General features: G+C 31.9%; 1 protein-coding gene across 2 annotated transcripts; it reads right to left on the reverse strand.

The window, feature by feature from the left end:
- Positions 1 to 951: 951 nt before the first annotated feature.
- Positions 952 to 19,344, reverse strand: LOC134723171 (protein SHQ1 homolog). 2 transcript variants are annotated; one of them, XM_063586815.1, is made up of 15 exons: positions 19,227 to 19,344; positions 17,300 to 17,413; positions 16,257 to 16,324; positions 15,491 to 15,555; positions 14,582 to 14,707; positions 13,157 to 13,314; positions 12,676 to 12,788; positions 11,856 to 11,917; positions 9,347 to 9,400; positions 8,991 to 9,085; positions 6,349 to 6,402; positions 3,413 to 3,536; positions 2,634 to 2,754; positions 1,988 to 2,027; positions 952 to 1,379 (listed from the first exon to the last, which is right to left on the reverse strand). In XM_063586815.1, exons 2-15 carry the CDS (start codon positions 17,372 to 17,374, stop codon positions 975 to 977), a joined length of 1,560 nt encoding a protein of 519 aa, XP_063442885.1. In that variant the 5' UTR covers positions 17,375 to 17,413; positions 19,227 to 19,344; the 3' UTR covers positions 952 to 974. The 2 variants fall into 2 exon arrangements, with proteins under 2 accessions (XP_063442885.1, XP_063442877.1); XM_063586807.1 differs by having other exon boundaries at positions 17,300 to 17,416; positions 19,227 to 19,331.
- Between the last annotated feature and the right edge of the window lie 2,392 nt (positions 19,345 to 21,736).

Genomic DNA, 21,736 nt, shown 5'->3' on the forward strand with positions numbered 1-21,736 from the left:
AGCTTCGCTCTCACCCCATACGGAATTTACTGACCCCATATATAATGTATTAGGTCACTAGCACACTATGTAACTAATAGTGTCAGGTCAAAGATATTTAGTATGCTGTATTAGCATTAGCACATCCTATTTCCACAATAGATCATTTGGCAAAAATCCCTCTGTCATTTTCAATTGACTTTAAAACTTTCACAGAGTACAAGGTTAAAGTTTGAGATTAGGGCTTTTTAAGGAGAACCACTAGTGATATATCAATGCCATTTAGTTTGCATCTGTATGAGAATTATTAGCACATCTCATGGCCATGGAGATTTTATGACCCCACTCCCTCAATCATGGTACATGTATAATGACATAGTTTACATACTAAAATTTTCAATATTATAAAGGTAAACTAAACTTAATTTGTATGTAGTTGTGTAAGCATTCAAAAATAGGCTCTGTCCCATCAGTCATTGTTTATTGACATTGAAACTTCTGGATAGTTTACCTATTAAAAGTTTCAGCTACTGATGGTGTGTCAATGATATTTGGTACACAGTTGTAGAAGCATTTGCACTTTTCATTTCTATGGAAATATATGTTCACCCTCTCAGTTATGGTTCATTGACTGAAACTTTTGTATAATTAATTATGTTTTGTAGGTCAGTGAACTTTTAGTATTGGCAATTTTCATATCCAGATAAGATGTTATTTGGCCATCCACCTTCAGTCATGACAAGTAACTTTGAATGACTTGCAAAGTTCACTTTACATGTTACTTGGTCATTTTTGTTGTTGTGACAGTGACATATATCCTACATTTCTCTTTATCCATATGCATCATATGCTGCAAAAGCCCATCTTTCTTAACAATTCCTGGAAAATTTAAGGACACAGACAAAAAGGAATATTTGATACCTGGATAAAGCTAAAACTTCAAGATTCATAATGTACAGAATTTATATAATTTTAAAAAACAAATTTTGTGGTTATTATTTTATTTCTGAAATAATTTGTTTATGTGCTTCCTCAGTTCTTTCTATATTGTTTTTCTCAATTTTATCATCAGTTGTTTTGTCAGTGTTACTTTTCACACATTCAACATCCTTTATATCATTTTCATTGTCAGATTTGAGCACAACAATATTTGGAGTTTCTTTTGTATTGTCTCTTTCATCATCTGAGCTGTTTGATGAACATTCAGAACCTGTGCTCTCATCATCAGTTTCTGTGTACTCCCCAGAACTATCAGAACTGTCATCATCACTGTCATGGGGTATTTTTATATTAGAAACATCCTTGCCTAAATTTTCTATGACGTCATCAACCGCAGCTTCTTTAGTCTGACTTTCTATAAGTGACAGATCTAATCCAACATCAACTTTTTTAAGGTTTAACTACAAATGAAAAGAGTAAAACATAAACATTGTTAGTTATAAAGAGACATAATGTTTTCATTATCAATGTAGTTTAGTCTTGTGGACAATTAAGATAATATTTTAATAGATATGTTTTGCACTGTAGATCTGTGAAAGAAATATAATTTTGAAATAACTATACCCTATACTGATCTACTGAGTTAAGCCATTTGCAACTGATTTTTATCATTTGTTCTTATGGTAAGGTAAGGGGAGGATTGAGCAGTCACAAATGTGTTTTACCCCTGTCCACCACATTTTATAACTCCTCTCCCATATCAGGAGTCTGTTATTCCTTGGTTGTTATTGGTTCATGTCTGTCATATTTGCTTTTAATCTACCATGTAATTGTATTGTCATAAAATATATCATGTTTTTTTGTTGGAATTTTTCACATTTTGTAATGATATCTTTTATAGCGGTCTATAAAATTTTGGTTTTGCTCATTATTGAAGGCTGCATGGTGATCTGTAATTGCTGACAACTACATCATTTTAACTCTGGTGGATAGATGACAATCAAACATCATCTCCCTATTTTATACAATAACTTGGGTTCAAGGATCCTGTATCACATTTTGGCCTTACCTTTTTAATAGCCTCAGTCAGTGACTGTAACTGTTTTGAACTGAAAAAAATATTATTTCAAGTTATCATATACTTAGAGTTAATTACTTATAATTTTTAAATAAAATTGAGAATGGAAATGGGGAATATGTTAGAGACAACAACCCAACCCTATAAAAACAATAGCAGAAGGTCACCAACAGGTCTTCAATGTAGCGAGAAATTCCCTCACCTGGAGGCATCCTTCAGCTGGCCCCTAAACAAATATATACTAGTTCAGTGATAATGAACACCATACTAATTTCCAAATTGTACACAAGAAACTAAAATAAAATAATACAAGACTAACAAAGGCCAGAGACTGAAAGATTATGATTTCTTCATATGAAGTATGATTATAGCATTAAATTTAGATTAATTCCATATTTTCTTAATTGGTGCTTAGCTGGCTGATATGAAAATTTTATCCATAGCGTTATTGCATGGCATTCCAGAGTAGAGCTATTAAAAAAGGTAAGGAGCTGAAACTTAATCTGCTCCCTGATCTTTACCTTTCTGTGTCCTATCTATACTCTTTGTAAAAGAAATGATGAATGACCTACACTTTCATACATCTATTTTTATTTAATGGTTGACAGACAAAAACATGGATAACATAAGTACTTACTCTGCTGACTGAATCCATACACAATAGTCTGTTATATACAGGTCATTGAGTAAGTAATGTGGATAAGTCTCAGAGAAACATCTATGGATATCCAGTAAACATTTCAATAATGTTTGCCTTCCTAAAAATATAATATATTCAAATTATCAGCTTGTCTGAAAGTATGTCAAGTTTTTTTAAAATGAGAAAATGAATCAGATTTTACAAATATTCTTAGTCAGGAGCCTGTTGTTCAGTGGTTGTTGTCTGTTGGTGTTGTTCATAAATTTTTCTAGTTTTTCATTATTTATAAAGATAAGACTTTGTTTTCCTGTTTGAATGGTTTTACACTATTCATTTTCAGCCCTTTATAGCTTGCTGTTCAGTATGAGCCTGTTGAAGGCCGAACACTTTGACTTATAATTGTTCAACTTTAAACATTGTGAATACAACATCATCTTGTTTATCAAAGGAAATTCAGAAAAACATATTTAAAATTGTTCACAGGGGGTCTCATTGGAGGGTTCTGATCCCAGATCCCGCTTACTGTTTTGTCAGATTCCTGTATCCCGCTTACACTATATACGTAGCAATTCTCATTTTTTTAGTCATTTCCCAGGTCCCGCTAGACATAATTTATCCTTTACATGGCACAATAACTTGACTTTCACGTGTCACGCTTACAAAAATTCAGCAATCCCGCGTCACGCTTAAGACCCCAATGAGACCCACTTCACAACATCTATAATTTTCTATTTATTTATACATAATAAAGACAAGACTAATGCAAAACCTCTTACCACCATTTAATATCTGTACAGTATCCTGTTGGACTTTGACAGCAAACTCCCAGTTTCTGTACAAGGGATAACACAAACATCGTCTATAACAGGCTCTTAATGTTTCTTCTACAGAGGTGAATGTCTAAGAATTATAAATGAAAAAATGTTGTGATAGACTCTGGGTTTGTATTTTAATTCATAATTAAGTTTCTTCTCTGTCAAAGTTCTAAAAGACTATTTCAACTGTATTTTTCTCTTTATTTGACTAAATATAGGAAATGTTGCTAAACATTTGTTTATGATAAAAAGTACACAATATGTATGTTTACACAACACGTATTAACATCAAATAAGAGTTAATGGCATAAGAATTAGCCAGGATGCATAAATATCCCACACAAAAGGTATGAAATAAAATAGATTCAAGGATAAACACCAAATGAGGTAAAATGAATATGCCCAAATAGCCCAATTTTATTGATGTAAATTTTAAAAGTATTGAGTCAATTAATCTGCATTCCACATATTTGGTGGCATTAGTTAGAAGCAATCAAAGTGATGGATATCACTCATGGAAAGATTAGAACAGTAGTTTGAATTATTTCATATTAAGGTATGGTGAGGAAAAATGAACATTTATAAAGCACTAATTTGCTGAAAATTGCATTTACAGCAGGTCTTTAGAAAGAAACTTGCTTTTCCAGTTTGAGGATAAAATGAGCTCAAATTAAATAATGTGGGTCTCTAAATTTGCACAATTTTATTTAAACTGCAGTTTATATCTAATCGAATTTATGTTGCCGGTTCTGAACATGTTTCAAAAAAAAAAAAAACAATGCAAAAATTCTTCTGGTAAATGTTACCAACTATCCTTGTCAGACATAAATTTAGACCAACAGCTAAAAGCTTTAAAGTGCCAACAAAAATAATCTGAAAATGTTGTTTTGGGGCATTTTGTCAGTTGAAACACAGGTTATATGGCATTGAAAATTAAAAGGGTCATTAAAAGTTTTAGAGTGCCTTTTGACCAATTTTTAAAGTGTTTTTCCACACAGGGCACTTTCAATTTTATTTTTCAACGTAACCAATTAAAAAACTTATTTTATTGAAATGTAGATTCTTTCTTGATTGCAAAAATATATATTTACTTCTAATAAAAATTCAAATGACTAAAATAAACATAATGATTGATGGGAAATAAACTAATAAACAATGGTTTGTTATAATTAAAAGTTTTAAAATTTTAAAACTGTTTCAAGCCAATTCCTGATAAAAAAAAAAAAAGTGAACTAATCTAAATTGTTGATTAATTACAGATGATTATTGGAAATTTATCAAGTAAATTATAGGCCATACTTGAATACCTTTTATATATTCATATTTATATTCATATTTCATTTTTTTAAGATCTTGTTAATCCATTAATCATTTATCTTTCAGATATAATTTACACAATCACTTTATGTAATGTAGATCAAAAGTAATTGGCAGTAAATAAATCTATCATCCTTATAAATATCAAACATCTATTCTAATATGACGTGCTTCTTTCGCTTTGTAAACAACACTGTGATAAAATTCTCGATATATCTATACTTAGCGCAGACTCCGTGGTGTACATAATAATGGCTGTTACAATATACTTCCCACGTAAATCCACATGTATTGAAACCTATTTGCAAACCCTTTGTCGATTTAATTGTTTTAAAAATTGCAATTCAGAAAAGACAAAATCACTTTGATTCTTATTCGGATGCATAATAAAAAGAAGTCATGCATAAGAGCTCGGAAAAACCAACAAAATAAAAATAAAATAAAATTCCGCGAAAGTCTATTAATGTTTTTGGCGCATTTAAGTCATTTCAAAACATGACGTCATACAAATGAAAACTCTAGAGTTGAACGTCTTCTGTTACGTTAACTATTGACATGTCGTTTACTATTGTATTAAAAATGATTATCAAGGTAGGTTATGTTTGATTTTCTATTCTATTGCATTATTCGCATATGTACTGATTTCAGCAAGTCAACATGGCGGCTCATTGTTTACGAAATGTCAACTTTGGATTTGACGGTAGCTCACGGGAAAAACATATAAATCAACATGACAATTGTTGGTTTTGAGAATGAAACATATTTTTTTTCAGCGGTTGTTCACGAAATAATCCGTGCAAGCTACGGATCTATTAAAATGATGAGCTTTATCTAACAGGGAGTAAAAAAGAACAGCCATACACACAGATTTACCCACCCTCGCTTCAGTTTTTTTAATGATCGTATTTGTCCTATTAGAATCGAAATAATTCATGGAAGCCATAGATTATTGGAAATTTACACATGGCCTGGGCCGTGATATTCGTTGATTTTATCCCTCGCTAACGCTCAGGATAAAATTCGAATATCACGGCCCAGGCCATGTGTAAATTTCCAATAATCTATGGCTTCCATGAATTATTTCTTAAATATACACATTTGTGTATTCAATTATGAGGTCAAATATTTGTGTATTAGGAATTAGATGCATGTATAGTTATGTAAGACTGAGGTTGATGGGTAATGTGGTCAATTTGATTGGCAGTTTAGGAGGTGGGGCATTGTAATTAAAGGCCCACCTTGTGTCTGATTGTTTAGTGATAATGACAGTTGTCAATCATACTAGTTGAATCAATACCTACTTACCTAATCAAAATGTTTTTAAAAAAAGCCTACACATCAACACACCTTAATGACATACATTCTTGAATGAACTGCTCCAATAATATACCCATTTTTTTCAGTTTATATGTGTTTTATGTGCACATATATGAGAACCATAGGAAACTATATTTTAGTGTGAATACATTTAATAACAGTAGCTAACCTGTCCTGTTGTTAGGGAGGGTGGTGCCTAAGTAAAGATTTAGAACAAGTTCTAATCTTTCCAAAAATAAAAGTACAAAACAAACAAAACTTACATCCAGCCAAGACAGTGTAGAACTTAGTTTACTGATGGTCCATGATGATTCTACCTGTAACAGAAAAATCCAGTATAGAACTGTTGTAGCCTATAACTGCTTATATATTCAATTCAATTGAACTCTAGCCTGAAATTCAGGACATATTTGTTTTTCTTATATTCTTTTATATAAATAAGACTGTTAGTTTTCTCGTTTGAATTGTTTTACATTGTCATATCGGAGCCTTTTAGAGCTGACTATGCAGTATGGGCTTTGCTTATTGTTGAAGGCTGTGCGATGACCTATAGTTGTTAATGACTATGTCATTTTGGTCTCTTGTGGACAGTTGTCTCATTGGCAATCGTACCACATCTTCTTTTTTTATATCTGTTGGATTAAAAGTTGTCTCTCCATCAAGGTTGCCACATTTCTTTTTTGTTATATGCAGCTTTTTTAACAAAGATGTTTTTTTAAATGTTTGAAATCTGCTGTTGATGCTGTTTTTAAATGTTTTTGGTATTTACCTGAAAAATGCATAAGGCCACTTTTTTTTTTACTAGTTGGTTTACGGATCCGCCGACCCTGTTTTTCACGATATTGAAATAAAAATAAAAACGATTTTGAAGATTTTTTTTAATTCTGCCGACCTTTTTCTGTTTGAAGAAGTACAAATAAAAATAAAAACATGATCCAGTCGGAATACCCTCGGAAATCCCGTGCGGTTCCCTGTTCAGTGAACGTTTCATGATGATCTAATGTGGTGAAAAGGAACCAGTTGAAAGGTGGTTCCCTGTTCAGTCAACGTTTCATCATGATTTAATGCGGTGAAAAGGAACCAGTTGAAAATGGAGGCAACTTCCAAGCAAGGGCCCTCATAAACTCGGCAATCAATGTTACACGCAGGACTTCGGGAAAGTTCGGAGAGCCGACAACCTTGCTTCAGAAGTTGAAATGGAGGACCAGATACGATTTTAATATTGTTGCCTTGCAGATTTTCGGTGTAAATCTTAACGGTTGAACAAAATAAACATCGCAGTCATGAATAATAAAAATGAAAATTATTTTTGAGATGGTTTGGGAAGTTTGGTTTAAAAGGTCGAACAACCGCTAATTTGAAACCCTGTTTTAGACTGTCAGTGAGGTTGACGGCGGGTCAACTTTGGTTTAAGGGTTGATCAGAAAGTCTGAAACCTGTCGAAAGGGGTTGTTTTAGTTTCTTGAGGATTGAGCTGCATTTGTCATTACATATATGAGGTACAAATAATTATGACGTCTGACAAGGCTTTCTGGCATCCAAGATTTGTTTTAAATAGCCTTGCCAGACGTCACTTATGGGAAGAATCTTTTAACTTGCTGCCAGGGATGGGTGTCTGATTATTTGGCCTTATTATATAAATACCTAAATACAATCCCACCGTACCCATTAAGATTTAATGGAACAGAGATGGGAAATGGTGGACAAGATCCCAACACAAAATCAGAACATGTATTACTGTAATAGAATGCCTGACAATTATAATCACTTCAACATTTATAAAAAGGGACAATCCCAGAACACTTCGAGATATAAGCTTATACTTTATTAATAGCAGTGTAAAATAGCATAAAAAGCCTAAGAAGGACACGTTTTCATGTACCACATATGAAGGTATATGACATGCAGAGCGCATATGGTATTTTCTCAATAAGATTGTATTTTGTTATGAGGAATTTTGTCACTCCCTGATCTAAATTTGATAAATAAATACACAGAACAAAGAGAAATGCAATTGGTAAAGACACTTCCCTTTCATCAGGGACATGGTTTCATCAATCTACATTGACATTGGACTCCTTGTAACACATTAAATTTAAATTGAAACAGCAAGAATCAATACCAAATTATGAAACGATCTGCATTCATGTTAAGTACAAAATGCATAATACTATCATATCTATCTATCTATCTTCCCGTCAAGGAGTGGACTCATTTTTGAGTGTATGTACTCCAGCGATTATATTACTATTGTATAGAGTAATGTCATTGTTTGTTTCTCTCCATTTTTGGTTAAAAAAAAACAGTATTAATTCCAATTTTTATTTTTATTTATTCTTCGACCTCCTACCCTACATTTTTTCATTGTTTTTATTTTTTATTTTTTTTCGACCTCCTACCCTTCCTTTTTTAAGAAGAATCCCGTAAACCAACTAATAAAAAAAAAGTGGCCTAATCTTTATTTATTATTATCTTATATGGTCCAATAATTCATGAATGCTGTCAGAAAATGAAATAAAATCATTAGGGTATTAAATATATAAATTAGAAAATAGAGTCAGAACTTTATCTAGTTCTAACAGTTATACACATTTAAACCTTTCAACAATAATATTTATGTTATGTTTTCCAAACTATAACATATAACTTTTATCTCAGGAACAACGACAGTGGCGGATCCAGAATTTTTCATAAGTGGGGGCCCACTGACTGACCTAAGAGGGGGCCCGCTCCAGTCATTCCCTATATAAGCAACCAATTTTTTTCCCAAAAAGGGGGGGCCCGGACCCCCTGGGCCCCCCCCTAAATCCGCCTCTGAACGATTATCATGTAAAAAATGTCATAAACAAGTTTATTCTGTGAGTTGTAATTGTTACACATACTAATGATGATATACAAAACTTACATTGCTTTCTCCTTCTGTGCTTCTGATGTCATAACAGTAGGCAAATATTATATCTACCAAACCTAAATATGTTGAGATCTTATTATCTATTAAATCTATACATAAGAGTTAAGGTTGTATAGTATTTAAAATGAAAATATAGATCTTATTAATTTGAATTGTTGGTTTGCTATCGAAATATACAATACTGGTTATCTGTCTATAAACACACATTAAATGTAGCTAATAGTGATAAAAATTGTTAATTCATTCAAATCTCCATTTTATACTAGTATATGCATGCTACCAAATTTATTATTTTTAAACTTCAATGTGATATGAATTTCATAATGAATTCTTTGACAAGAAAAGGATACATTCTTTCTTTGGTAAATTTCTCATCATTTCTTTGTCTTTATCAGTAAAGCTTTCTGAAAAAGTAAAAGCTGCATAAAAATTGGACAGAACTTCAAGTTTAATTACTGGTTAATAACTTTCAGATTGTGTTAAACACCATGTCATATTTTCAATACTGAATAATGTGTTGTACATTTACTATTTTACGTATCAAATGGGGTTTGAATCAAACTATAAATCTAGACTTCACATTTACCCTGTGTAACCGATAACTTTTCTTTGTTGGAGTTATCTCCCCAAACAATGTTTTCCTTGTGTCCACGACTCATTAGCAACTGTAAAAGTTTATGTCAAATTTATTTAGTAAAATTGCTCGTTATATCCTTCGCATGAATTGTCCTATTTTGACCGAAGCAATATGAACGCTCCATATGAGAGTAATTTCCCCTTATGCATTTGATAGAGACCTAGGATCTTTAATTTGAGGTCCGTGGTCCAAAAAAAATGAAAATTAGGTCAAGGTCAAGGTCAAAGGTCAAGGTCATATTCTAATTTTTGAAATTGGCTTATTTTCACTTATTCACAAAAACCGTATAAGATATCAACATTTTTCTTTTACTAAATTGTTAGTTGCGACATGTCGTAACATGTGAATTTTGATTGCAAGGGTACATTGAACTAAAAAGGCAGTTTTCTCCCCTTTTTTATTTAAAAATATGCATATGGTGATATAACTCATTAACCAAATATAATTTAGACCTATGGTATTTTGATTTGAGGTCCTTGGTTTGTGACCTTGAAATTGGTCTCAAGGTCAAAGCTTAATTTGATGTTCTAGATTTTGACCTCTGCTTTTACCTCACATGTATACATGATAAAGCCACGAGACTTTTGGCAAAAGGTATCAAACCATGTAACCTTGAAAAAAACAACCGGAAGTGACCTTGTGTAAACCGGAAGTAGCTATTTTTGGTACTTTAATAATATATTAATACATTTTGTATATAGAACCAGATATTTTTGAAGCAGTGTCAAGTAAATATTTAAATATAATTGGAAGTAACATTTTTCAAATCGGAAGTAACAAATCTTCTCCCTTATTTAAAAAAAAAGTATAGAAACCATATACTTTTGGAATCAGCATACAATAAGCTATCATTTAACAATTGAAATGACATTTTAAACTTAATTTTACAACTGTCATATTAAAACACATTGTTATTCTTTTCAATTATTATTAATAAAAGTATTAATAAAGCAGCTACAACTTACTCAAAATCTTGCATATAAAAATGTATGTAATGTCACATATAGTTGTTAAATTCTATGTCGTGGAGAGTTGTCTCATTTGCAATAATTCCACATCATCAGATTTTTATATCTAACATTTTAACTTATTGGGATATTCCTTAATTTCTTCTAACAAATAATCTTTTGCGAAAAATAACGACAAGTTTTCCATATTCACTTTTTCAAGATGAAAATAAAAGGTTCCAAATGATTGATAAGGTAAAAGAGAGACAAGATATCATACAAGGATATTAAACTCATCAGTCAAAAATAAACTGAGAACGCCAGGCCTCAAAAAAATGCAAATAGGAAAAAGCCCAACAGAAAAACAAGAGTACACAATACAATAAAAAAATAATGACTGAGCAACACGTACCCAAACAAAAACTGGGGGTGGTTTCAGGTAAAAGTAGAAATAACCATCACATACCAAAGGAAGAGGATACAAACATATAACATGTTTTTTTCTGGAATTATATTTTTACTCTTCAAGCATCTATTTACATGATTTATGACTAAGCATAATTTCCTTTCTAAATATTTTTAATGAAAATAATACTACATCAATTTGTGCATCAATAGCCTTTTTCTTGATTTTTTATTAATCACAAAATTTTGAACATTTACATTTGAAATGCAGGAATACATAGGAACGTTTGATAATATATAACCAATAGGCACCTAATAAGAATAGCCAGATTATTTCTATGGAAAAAGATGATTTATTAAATAATATGATTAAAACAGCCCTAAAACTACCAAAAACGGCATGTGTCATACTGGTGACGTCGTCCTAGTCATATAAATCCTATATTGATTTCGGTCCGGTCCAATATTTCCAAGACAGACTGGCAATGAATCCTAAATTACATGTAGTGTGCATGCACATGTAGTTCAGGATTCATTGCGCCACAGTCTGTATTGGAAATATTGGTCCTATATTCACATTTGATGTATGCAAATTAATCTTATTCAACTGTGAAAATGCTTACTGGATTCATTATATAATTGGTTGTATACCAATTTTCAAGGATTTCATGGGTACAGTTGATCCACAAATTTAAATGTTCTACGAATTTCTATTTTTTGTAGGGTTGATTGCAGACTTGGGAAAACCCATGAACTAAAATAACCAACAAGATGCAGGTTTTTCTCAATCCAGAAAAAATTGGTACTCATGAAAATAAACGAATCCACAATATGAAGCTTAAATAGTCTGAGAAAAGTTCTTTAATTTACCTGACAAACATGGATTGTAACTTAATAAGTCCTTGACAGCATCATCTTCATACAAATCTGCTCTGAAACATACAACATTTTGATTTTAATATTTTCCTTAAATATGTCCATCACAAAAGTTTTTTTTTTTTTCGTTCAGTAATACATGTATTGGATTCTTATTTAGTATATAAGAGTAAACATAAATCTAAAATGTGCAGTACAAAATCTAGAAACATTAGCTACCCTCTAAAATATTTTAAGACTTTTTTAGCATTCACTATTAATTGATTCTCCATTATCATCAATTAATGTTAAATATCTTGTGAATTTCTAAAGTCATATTTGGTAATTTTGTCCATCTGAAAAGTCCATTCATTTTTTGTATGCCTCTTTAAAAGCACAGAACCTACGGAACAAGTTAAAATATTAGCCAGTATATTCATTTTAATCTATCTTCTGAGATAAAAAGAAGTTCCAAGATTATACTCAGTTTCATTGGTAGAGTAAAAAATAAATAATACATCAATGAAATTGAGCATCTTTAGATAATTGAATCAATGCAAACCATTGTTAGAACTGATTTATACCATAGCACAAAACAATATCAAATAATCCTTAACAGATTTCTGTGACAGGAAAATATGAAATGTTAAGTGAGTATTTTTTTTTAAAGCTGTCCAGATGATGTTTGATAACATTTTGAGCCAAAGCCCTGGCCATCATGATTATTTTTGTTTATTTGTAAAATGCATTCTTTAACTGAGAAAATTTACATATATTGTTGTAATATATTTCTGTCAAATGAACACACTCAAAGAAGACAGACATAGCAACTTACAAATAATAATCTTCATCAAACTTCTGTTGTTCTGCCATTTCTCTTTTCTCTCTCCTGTCACTTACACTACATTGATCTGGATTCTTCAAGTCCACTATTTCAACTATTTCATCCTGTTAAAATATAGTTTTAAAGTTTCATTATAGGACTTGGACATTTATCCTCAGTACCAGAATACACAGATGGGCATGTGAATTGGAATACTATGTTAATCTTCTATATTTGCCATTATTTTTCACTGAAATAAGTTGTTGTTTGTAAATTTTGTTTTCCAGAAGTTAATTGTATATATGGGAATCAATGGTATAAAAAGTGTAAAAACAAGCTCCTGACTTTTCCATTCTTTTCAAAACTATAAACTACAAGCAACAATTGATAGATAATGAAATTAGAGACATGAAGCTATATGTGACAGTCACTAAGCTGAGGTTTAAAACCCTGAATAAGAAAACTTGTGTATATATATTCTGCCTTTTTTTACCTGTAGCCTAGTGAATACTCCTGACTTTTGATTAGCAAAGCCATATTTTGGACAGTCTAAGGATAATTCTTTTTCAGTATATGGGGTCTGTTCTATATGCCAATCAAACTCCTCTTCTTCTTTCTCCAGGTCAGCTTGTCTATCGTCAGTTGATTCATCTGTAAAAAAAAAAGTCAAAATCGTTTACAGGAACAGCAAAACTAGAGGCTCTAAAGACCCTGTGTCACTCACCTAGGTCTATGTGCATATCATAAACAAGGGACACAGACGGATTTATGACAAAATTGTGTTTTGGTGATGTTGATGTGTTTGTAGATCTTACTTTACTGAACATTCTTGCTGCTTACAATTATCTCTATCTATAATGAACTTGTCCCAGAAGAAAAATTTATGGAAAGTTTTACTAAAGTTATTCAAAATTGACTGTAAAGGACAATAACTCCTTCAGGGGTCAATTGACCATTTTGATCATGTTGAGTTATTTGTAGGTTTAAAATTGCTGTACATTATTGCTGTTAACAGTTTATCTTTATTTATTATAATTTTCAACATAATAACCAAAAACAGCAAAATTTCCGTAAAACTACTAATTCAGGGGCAGCAACCCAACAATGGGTTCTGCAATTCATCTGAAAATTTCAGGATAGATAGAACTTGCCCTGATAAACAATTTCCCCTCCAAGTCAGATTTGCTCTAAATGCTTTGGTTTCAGAGATAGAAGCCAAAATCTACAATTTACCCATATGTTCTATTTTTAGCCATGCCATGGTGGCCATCTTGATTGGTTGGCTGGGTCACCAGACACATTTTTAAACTAGATACCCCAATGATGATTGCGGCCAAGTTTGGTTAAATTTGGCCCAGTAGTTTCCTTTTGGCCAGGTGAGCTAAAAAACAAGGTATAATGAAAGTGTTCAAGTATTGAAATTTACAATGGTAATGTGAGACTGTCATTATCAAATATTAAGTTAGCAAGTAAATCAAAGATATGGTCACAATATTGTAAAGCATACAAAAATAGTCAGATGTATGATTGCCCATGAGACACCTATCCATCAAAGATTGAGAATGGGAACAACTGGTTAAAAATAAAAATAAATATAAAACAAACTGTATTTCACGTCTTTGTGGCTTTTTGTACCCATTGCAAAGATACTACTAAGCTTCTGTTCACTGTTCACTGTCATTTTCATTTACATTTAACAGTTTAAATTTCATTAAATAATAACAATCAATTTGAGAGTCTTGAATTTTCTATTTTTAACCAAAGTTACATTTGAAAATCAATAGTCAAATGTGTCAATTATTGTATATGTCTTCATAACTTAAACAAAATCAACATAGTACTGACTCACTCTTTTGTACAATGTAGACATACTTAAGTTATATTAAGAATGTAAATGTTTGTAGTTGTAAGAACTTACCCAAAACTTCAATCAAAGGCGACTGACCAGTTGTCTGCCCTTTATTAGTTAGCAGTTTTGTAATCATATCTAACCCTTCAAACAATTCTCCTGGAGTTTCTTTAGGTACTGTCACTGTAAATGATCCTACAATAATAATAACAAAACTTGTATCTGTTAGTTTATTTCTAAAGCACAACTGTAAACAAAATCAGGACCACAACTTCACAAGAGATGCCTAACAAACTTTTCATCAAATTCAAAATTAAGATTTTACTGTACCTTATTATATAATTTATATTCTTGTAAAGATGTATATATAAACCATGAATTTAATTGTTTAAGGAAGTGCAAAATCTGTTGCAACCTTTAGAATAAGATGATGTAAGTTTTGAATTCAATGTTTTGGTGACACGAAAGTAATTATTAAGAAGCTTATTAAAATACATGTAATCAACTATGACAAAAAAAATCATTTTACATTCGTTTAAAACTTGTATCTTTGCAATACTTCTCTTGAACTGAATTTTAATGTAAGTATTGTTATGCCTTAACTTTTCTACATTGGCTAGAGGTATAGGGGAGGGTTGAGATCTCACAAACATATTTAACCCCAACGCATTTTTGCGCCTGCCCCAAGTCAGGAGCCTCTGGCCTTTGTTAGTGTTGTATTATTTTAATTTAAGTTTCTTGTATACTATTTGGAAATTAGTATGGTGTTCATTATCACTGAACTAGTATATATTTGTTTAGGGCCAGCTGAAGGAGGCCTCCGGGTGCAGGAATTTCTCGCTACATTGAAGACCTGTTGGTGACCTTCTGCTGTTGTTTTTTTCTATGGTCAGGTTGTTATCTCTTTGACACATTCCCCATTTCCATTCTCAATTTTATTATGGTGCATATCAAGCAATGATTTAACACAATTCTTACCATTATCTGCATCATATTTAGCTTGTTCTCTTCCATCCTCTACAATATTTCCTGGTAAGGATAATCTGAAATACACAGAGAACACTTTCTTATTGATAATTCAGAATATGTATAAGAATAGAAAGTTCAAGTAAATTCACTGATGCTTAGTCTCAGTTACCTTATGTATAACAGAAAAGAAGAGAACTTTTGTCCTTTTGTTTTTTATATAAATATTTCATTAATGCCTGAATGCATATAGACAATGAAAAAACTTCAAACAATCATTCAGAATAAATCAAGGACATACCTATCTTAGTAAAATTGATCTGATTGTTGATTGGTCACCTATTTTACAGGGCACCATAGAAAATCCAAGATTAGTTAAGAGTTTTATTGTGTAAGGAAATGAGGCCCTAACAAGTAGGAGACGTCGAAAATGGGACGAACTGAATTATTTTGGTTAGTCAATTGACTTATAACAAGTTATCCAACACATTTGTAATTCAGGTTAATTTGTGCAATAGACTTTGTAATTTGAACAGGAAGGGGATTTTTGTCAAAGTAACTAAAAGAGAAGTCATGCAAACAAAGGAAACATCATTTTTCGTTTAAATGTGCACAAAATTATCTAACCCATGTCAATCAATTTAATTAATTCACAGATACAGGTTATAAAATTGTTATGTCTGTATTCTAACTGAAATCATTAAGTACCAAAAGATTTGGTTATACCTGCAATGTACAATGTACAAAACACAGAAAACACAATATTATGAAAATTTACCTAAGAAAATATGGTTTTGAGTGAAATCTGAATTCATTTCCTTCTATAAATATTTCTGTATCTGTTATCTGAAAAATAGAAGAAGAAACAAGTTTTATTTTTCATGAAATACTTAAATTAGGCAACTCCTTTGCCAAACAATTAGATAGAAAAATTTTCTTTACTATTATATTAAAATACACTGAAATATCCCAATAAGATAACATAAATTGACCTAGGACTCATTACTTGAACAATAACCCTGCTATAAGATGGCTAACCATAAAAAGTATCATCAAATCAGATGATCACTGTTGACTGTTTCTAACTTGGTCATGATTTAAGTTTACACAGTCAGTTGATACATTTGCATTTGGAGCATTTTCAAACCTTCAGTTAGACAGTTTTGTCCTTCCATTTTCAATGCAGGTCCCTTTTGACATACATCCCCCCTCCCCCTGTTTTCTAGATTAAGGTTTATCAAAAAATGAACATGAATGTTTATAAAAAGGAGGGAACTACTTTTTCACAGCTGATGAATTACATGTATGTTTAGATACAATGTACATGTATCTGTGATAATTTTTTGTTGAAAATTCATATACATTGTAAACCCTGCTTCTTTCACATAATACATGTATATCATGTATATGCAGGACAGCCCTACTAAACTTGCTCTTTTGTAACTGACCAATTATTCATCTATTAAAAGGTATATATATATATGCACCTGTCCTAGGTCAGGAACCTGATGTTCAGTGGTTGTTGTTTGATGTTGTGGTTCAAAAGTGTTACGACTTTCTCTTTTTTTTTATACAGATTAGACCTTTTAGGGACGTTTATAGCTTGATGCTAAGTGTGAGCCAAGACTCTGTGTTGAAGACCATACTTGGCTTACTTTTACTAATTGTGACTTGGATGGACAGATGTCTCATTGATAAACATACCACATCTTCATATCTAAATAGTTCATAATATAAATTCAATTCAATATTAAATTCATTTGTCTCGTTGTGCTTAATTATACAGTTCCATACTTGATATTTAAGTGGTTACTATCTTACCCTTGCATATGGTGCTTTGATAATGATGGTTATAAAGGTATCATCTTGTTTGATTTCAAATGCTGGAGTCAACATGTTCGCCTGGTTTTGGTTGGTATTCAAGAGTTACTACAGCTGCTGGAAATATATGTAAAGAACACAGAAATATGATTAATTAATAAAGATTTTATATAAGCATTTCAAAATTAAAAATTAAAAACAGCACCAACACACAAATACTGATTTCATGTTCCATAAAATGTTTTACAGTTCAGAAGTCTCATTTCTTCTTTGCAAATTGCAATCCCCTTTCTACCATTTATACAAATGTACTTTGCTTTGCCATTAAAAAGTCAAATTGTTGTCAAGGCTTGTATATTTTACAACTGTATTAAGGTTCATGAGGACTCTATGCTAAAATGGTCGTATTTTCACCTCAAAATTTACTCTGAGTGCAGATAAACCTGCGCATCTGTAAAAAAAATCAGCCTATAATTTCAGGCATAGCATGCCCTAGATAAATGAATTTTAAGTATGTTTTATGTTTTAGAAAAATAAAGACTTACCAGGATTTTGCTGCACACTTTTTTTCATTCCTCCAGAAGGTGCCAAAATAAACTAAGTTGGGAAACAGGTTTGAGAACTTACCCACAGGTAAAATTTAAGTGAGCATTTTTAATTGACATGGACATTAGATGGACAATAGATACCTGACAATAATTGGTTTATATTTAAACTGTGTACTTGAGTGGATCATATCAAGGTAAACTCAACTGTTTGTCAATTTCATCATCCTCTGCAGAGACGAAAAAAGTGTACGGCAAAATCAAGTTAAAGATATGAATTTTCTAAATCATACAATGCATTTGAATTTTATTTATCTAGGGCATGCTATGCCTTAAAACTTTTCCAGATGCACAGGTTTGCCTGCACTCAGAGAAAATTTTGAAGTGAAAATACGGTCATTAAAGGCATTTTAGCCTTAGGGTCCACATGATTCTTAAATCATAGTAATCTTGCATTCAATTTAATTTTTTAAGGTTCATGTGTACCCTATGGCTAAAATGGCCGTATTTTCACCTCAAAATTTACTCTGAGTACAGACAAACCTGCGCATCTGTAAAAAAAAATCAGGCATAGCATGCCCTAGATAAATGAATTTTAAGTATGTTTTATGTTTTAGAAAAACAAAAACCTACCAGGATTTTGCCGTGCACTTTTTTCATTCCTCCAGAAGGTGCCAAAATAAACTATGTTGGAAAACAGGTTTGAGAACTTCCCCACAGGCAAAAATTAAAGTGAGCATTTTTAATTGACATGGACATAAGATGGACAATAAATACCTGACAATAATTGGTTGTTTAAACTGTGTACCTGAGTGGACCATATCAAGGTAAACTCAACTGTTTGTTAATTTTATCATCTTCTGCAGAGACGAAAAAAAGTGTACGGCAAAATCCAGTTAAGTTATGAATTTTCTAACTCATAGTCATACAATGCATTTGAATTATATTTATCTAGGACATGCTATACCATACAATTTTTCCAGATGCACAGGTTTGTCTGTACTCAGAGAAAATTTTGAGTTGAAAATACGGCCATTTTAGCCATAGGCCTAGTCCTATAACATATGACTTCGCATTTTTATTCAATTTTTAACGTTTTTATACTGATATTTTCATTTATTTATTTTTTTAATGCGGGTGGCACATTGATAGTAAAAAGAAAATATCAGAACAGCAAATAGAAATAGAGAATAATGCCCCCGAGGTCATATGTTATAGGACTAGCCATAGGCCATGATAGGGTCGACATGAACCTTAATGCTAATTTTTAATTTCCTCAGAAGAATATGATGTTTTCGCAAAGAACGCCTAACGTTACATCAATTATATAGAACTTATACCAAGTTTGGCTCAGTAGAATACTAGTTAGAATTTGTTTTTACCTAGCTGTTGTCACCTTGTAGACTGTCGTTATTAAATAGTCAAGCAAAATAAAATATTACAAGCACATGTCGGAAGTAAACAACACTGTCTAATTTAAAATCAATGACGGTTACCGCTGTTATGGATCCGGATAATATGCACACAAAAAGACAAAACCAATAGTAATTTTATAAATAGAGGTGTTCAAAAATAAAATGCAGTTAACTACAGTCAAAACACACATAAATATGCATTCAGGTTTTTTTCAAACAAAGATTTGTTACTCCCCCCCCTTTTTCTTCTATAATCCGTTATTATTATTTTTCTATTAATTCATTGATTTTCTCGTGGAAAACACCAAACAATCAAAGTTTCCCATTTTTCATTACAAGTTTGATAATATAACATTCAAAACAACGGTAAAAGTTGTTTCATAACGCAAATGTCGAAAATCAACAGAATGATATTAAATCAAAATCATTAATCGCGGTGTAAGCCAAGTTAAAGGCTACTGAGTATATGGCTGAAATATCAGCTGTTTGACCTGACAATATAGTTTAGTCTGAGTTCGTGGTCTAGTGGTTAATTAAGACCGATGGCTACAGTGCTGAAGGTCCCGAGTTCGATTCTCAATCGGGGTGCTAAAAATATCAGTACGTCACCCTCTCACACACATCTCTGGTACCCAGATCAGAGTTTAAACTAGATAGGGTACTTTTGGGGCCTCGGTTGGTCAAAAATTGTCCCCAACTTCGACCTGGAGATCAATCTTCTGATATATCTGTGGTTAAATAGATGGAAGTCAGTATACTTACTGCCATAAGTTGCCCGCATCAAGTACATAATTGTTCTTTTTTTTTGTAATGGTACTACTTGTGCCTGTTTTAGTTTGTCTGGAAAAGTGGCTTATTTTATAGTCTTGTTTATTAATTCAGTTATTGGTTTAACTGGTCGTGCTGGTTTTATCGCTTTAACTGAGATGCCATTTATTTCTGGGTTTTTTAATGTTTAATTTTTTGTTCTTTTTTGTAATATGGTACAACTTGTGCCTGCTTTAGTTTGTCTGGTAAAAGTGGCTTATTTTATAGTCTTGTTTATTAATTCAGTTATTGGTTTAACTGGTCGTGCTGGTTTTAACGCTTTAACTGAGATGCCATTTATTTCAGTTTTTTTATGTTTAATTTTTTGTTCTTTTTTTGTAATGTTACAACTTGTGCCTGTTTTAGTTTGTCTGGAAAAGTGGCTTATTTTATAGTCTTGTTTATTTATTCAGTTATTGGTTTAACTGGTTGTGCTGGTTTATCGCTTTAACTGAGATGCCATTTATTTCTGGGTTTTTTTATGTTAATTTTTTTTGTCTACAAATTCATTTGATATGGCAATACTCCGCGAAGCAATTTATTTATTCCTGTAGAGGCGCTTTGGTGGGCGAGTGCTTTAAGGTCAAGGAACAATAAATGGGCTATGTCACAGAATTTGCTAAAATTTGCATACAAATTGACAACTTTTAGACAAATTTTAGAAGGTTCTTCGCTGATTGTATGTCCTTTCTATACACATATTCACACATAAAGCAAGAAATCAATCTGCAGCAGTATTTCAGATAATAAAAGAGTTAAATTCATATATCATTTATTTTACGACAGTCGCATCAAATTCAGGTATATTGACAATGATGCGCGAACTAAATGTCACAAATAAAGGGACAAAAACTAGGGGTGAAAACCGGAAGGAAAAGCAGATCCTGCTCCATATGTGGCACCCGTCGTATTGCCCATGTTTTAACAAAGCCGGTAAATAGTCTTATTCGGTAGGTCACATTCGTGAAAAGGTTGTATGCAAAGTTTTAATAAAATCTGTATCCCACAACCAGATTTTATTTTATAAATTTTCAACATTTTTGCTGCAATGACTCTGACAACTGCAGGTATCCACTAAAGATCTTCTTTTGAAAATATGAACCGTAAATGTATCAAACAATCAGAATATTAATGCTTTTTAAGATTCTGGTGGGTTGTTATTTTCATCTATTTTTCGGCCATATCGTTTACGTCTGGCGTTTAATGTTTTTGGTTTTGGTGAATTGGGTGGCATAGGAATAAATTGTGTTGGTGGCATAGTAATATATTGTGTCTTTATATTCGTACCAGAGCGGATTTTTATAAGTTGCCAATTTGAAGAAACAGTTTCTGTTGGTTGACCATGGTTAACGTTCGTTATGCAATCTGGAATAAGTTTTTTAACAAATGTTTTTCATTGTTGATTTCAATGTACCACCATTTTCTCCTGAATATTGAATATAATCTATTGTTCTACCTGAACTCGAGCTCTGAATGTCATCTACTGTATTACTTATACTTTGAATGACTGCAATATGCTTGTCGTGTAGTTTCTTGAACAATTCTATCACTTTGATGTCACTCATATTTTCGATGACAGGAAACAGATCTTTTTCTTGCACCTGATAAAACCCTATCAGTTCGTTATCATCCAACCTGTGAAAGATGTTTTCAGTGAGATATTTATCATC

The sequence above is a fragment of the Mytilus trossulus genome, chromosome 1 (genome assembly GCF_036588685.1).
Source record: "Mytilus trossulus isolate FHL-02 chromosome 1, PNRI_Mtr1.1.1.hap1, whole genome shotgun sequence".
NCBI classification, from domain to species: domain Eukaryota; kingdom Metazoa; phylum Mollusca; class Bivalvia; order Mytilida; family Mytilidae; genus Mytilus; species Mytilus trossulus.

Coding starts and splice junctions, on each gene's coding strand:
- LOC134723171 (XM_063586815.1), bottom strand. CDS start 17,374: ATGTTGACTCCAGCATTTGAAATCAAACAAGATGATACCTTTATAACC. Junction 12,789..13,156: donor GAGTATTCACTAGGCTACAG/GTAAAAAAAGGC, acceptor ATATTTTAACAG/GATGAAATAGTTGAAATAGT. Junction 11,918..12,675: donor TTTGATGAAGATTATTATTT/GTAAGTTGCTAT, acceptor TGTATGTTTCAG/AGCAGATTTGTATGAAGATG.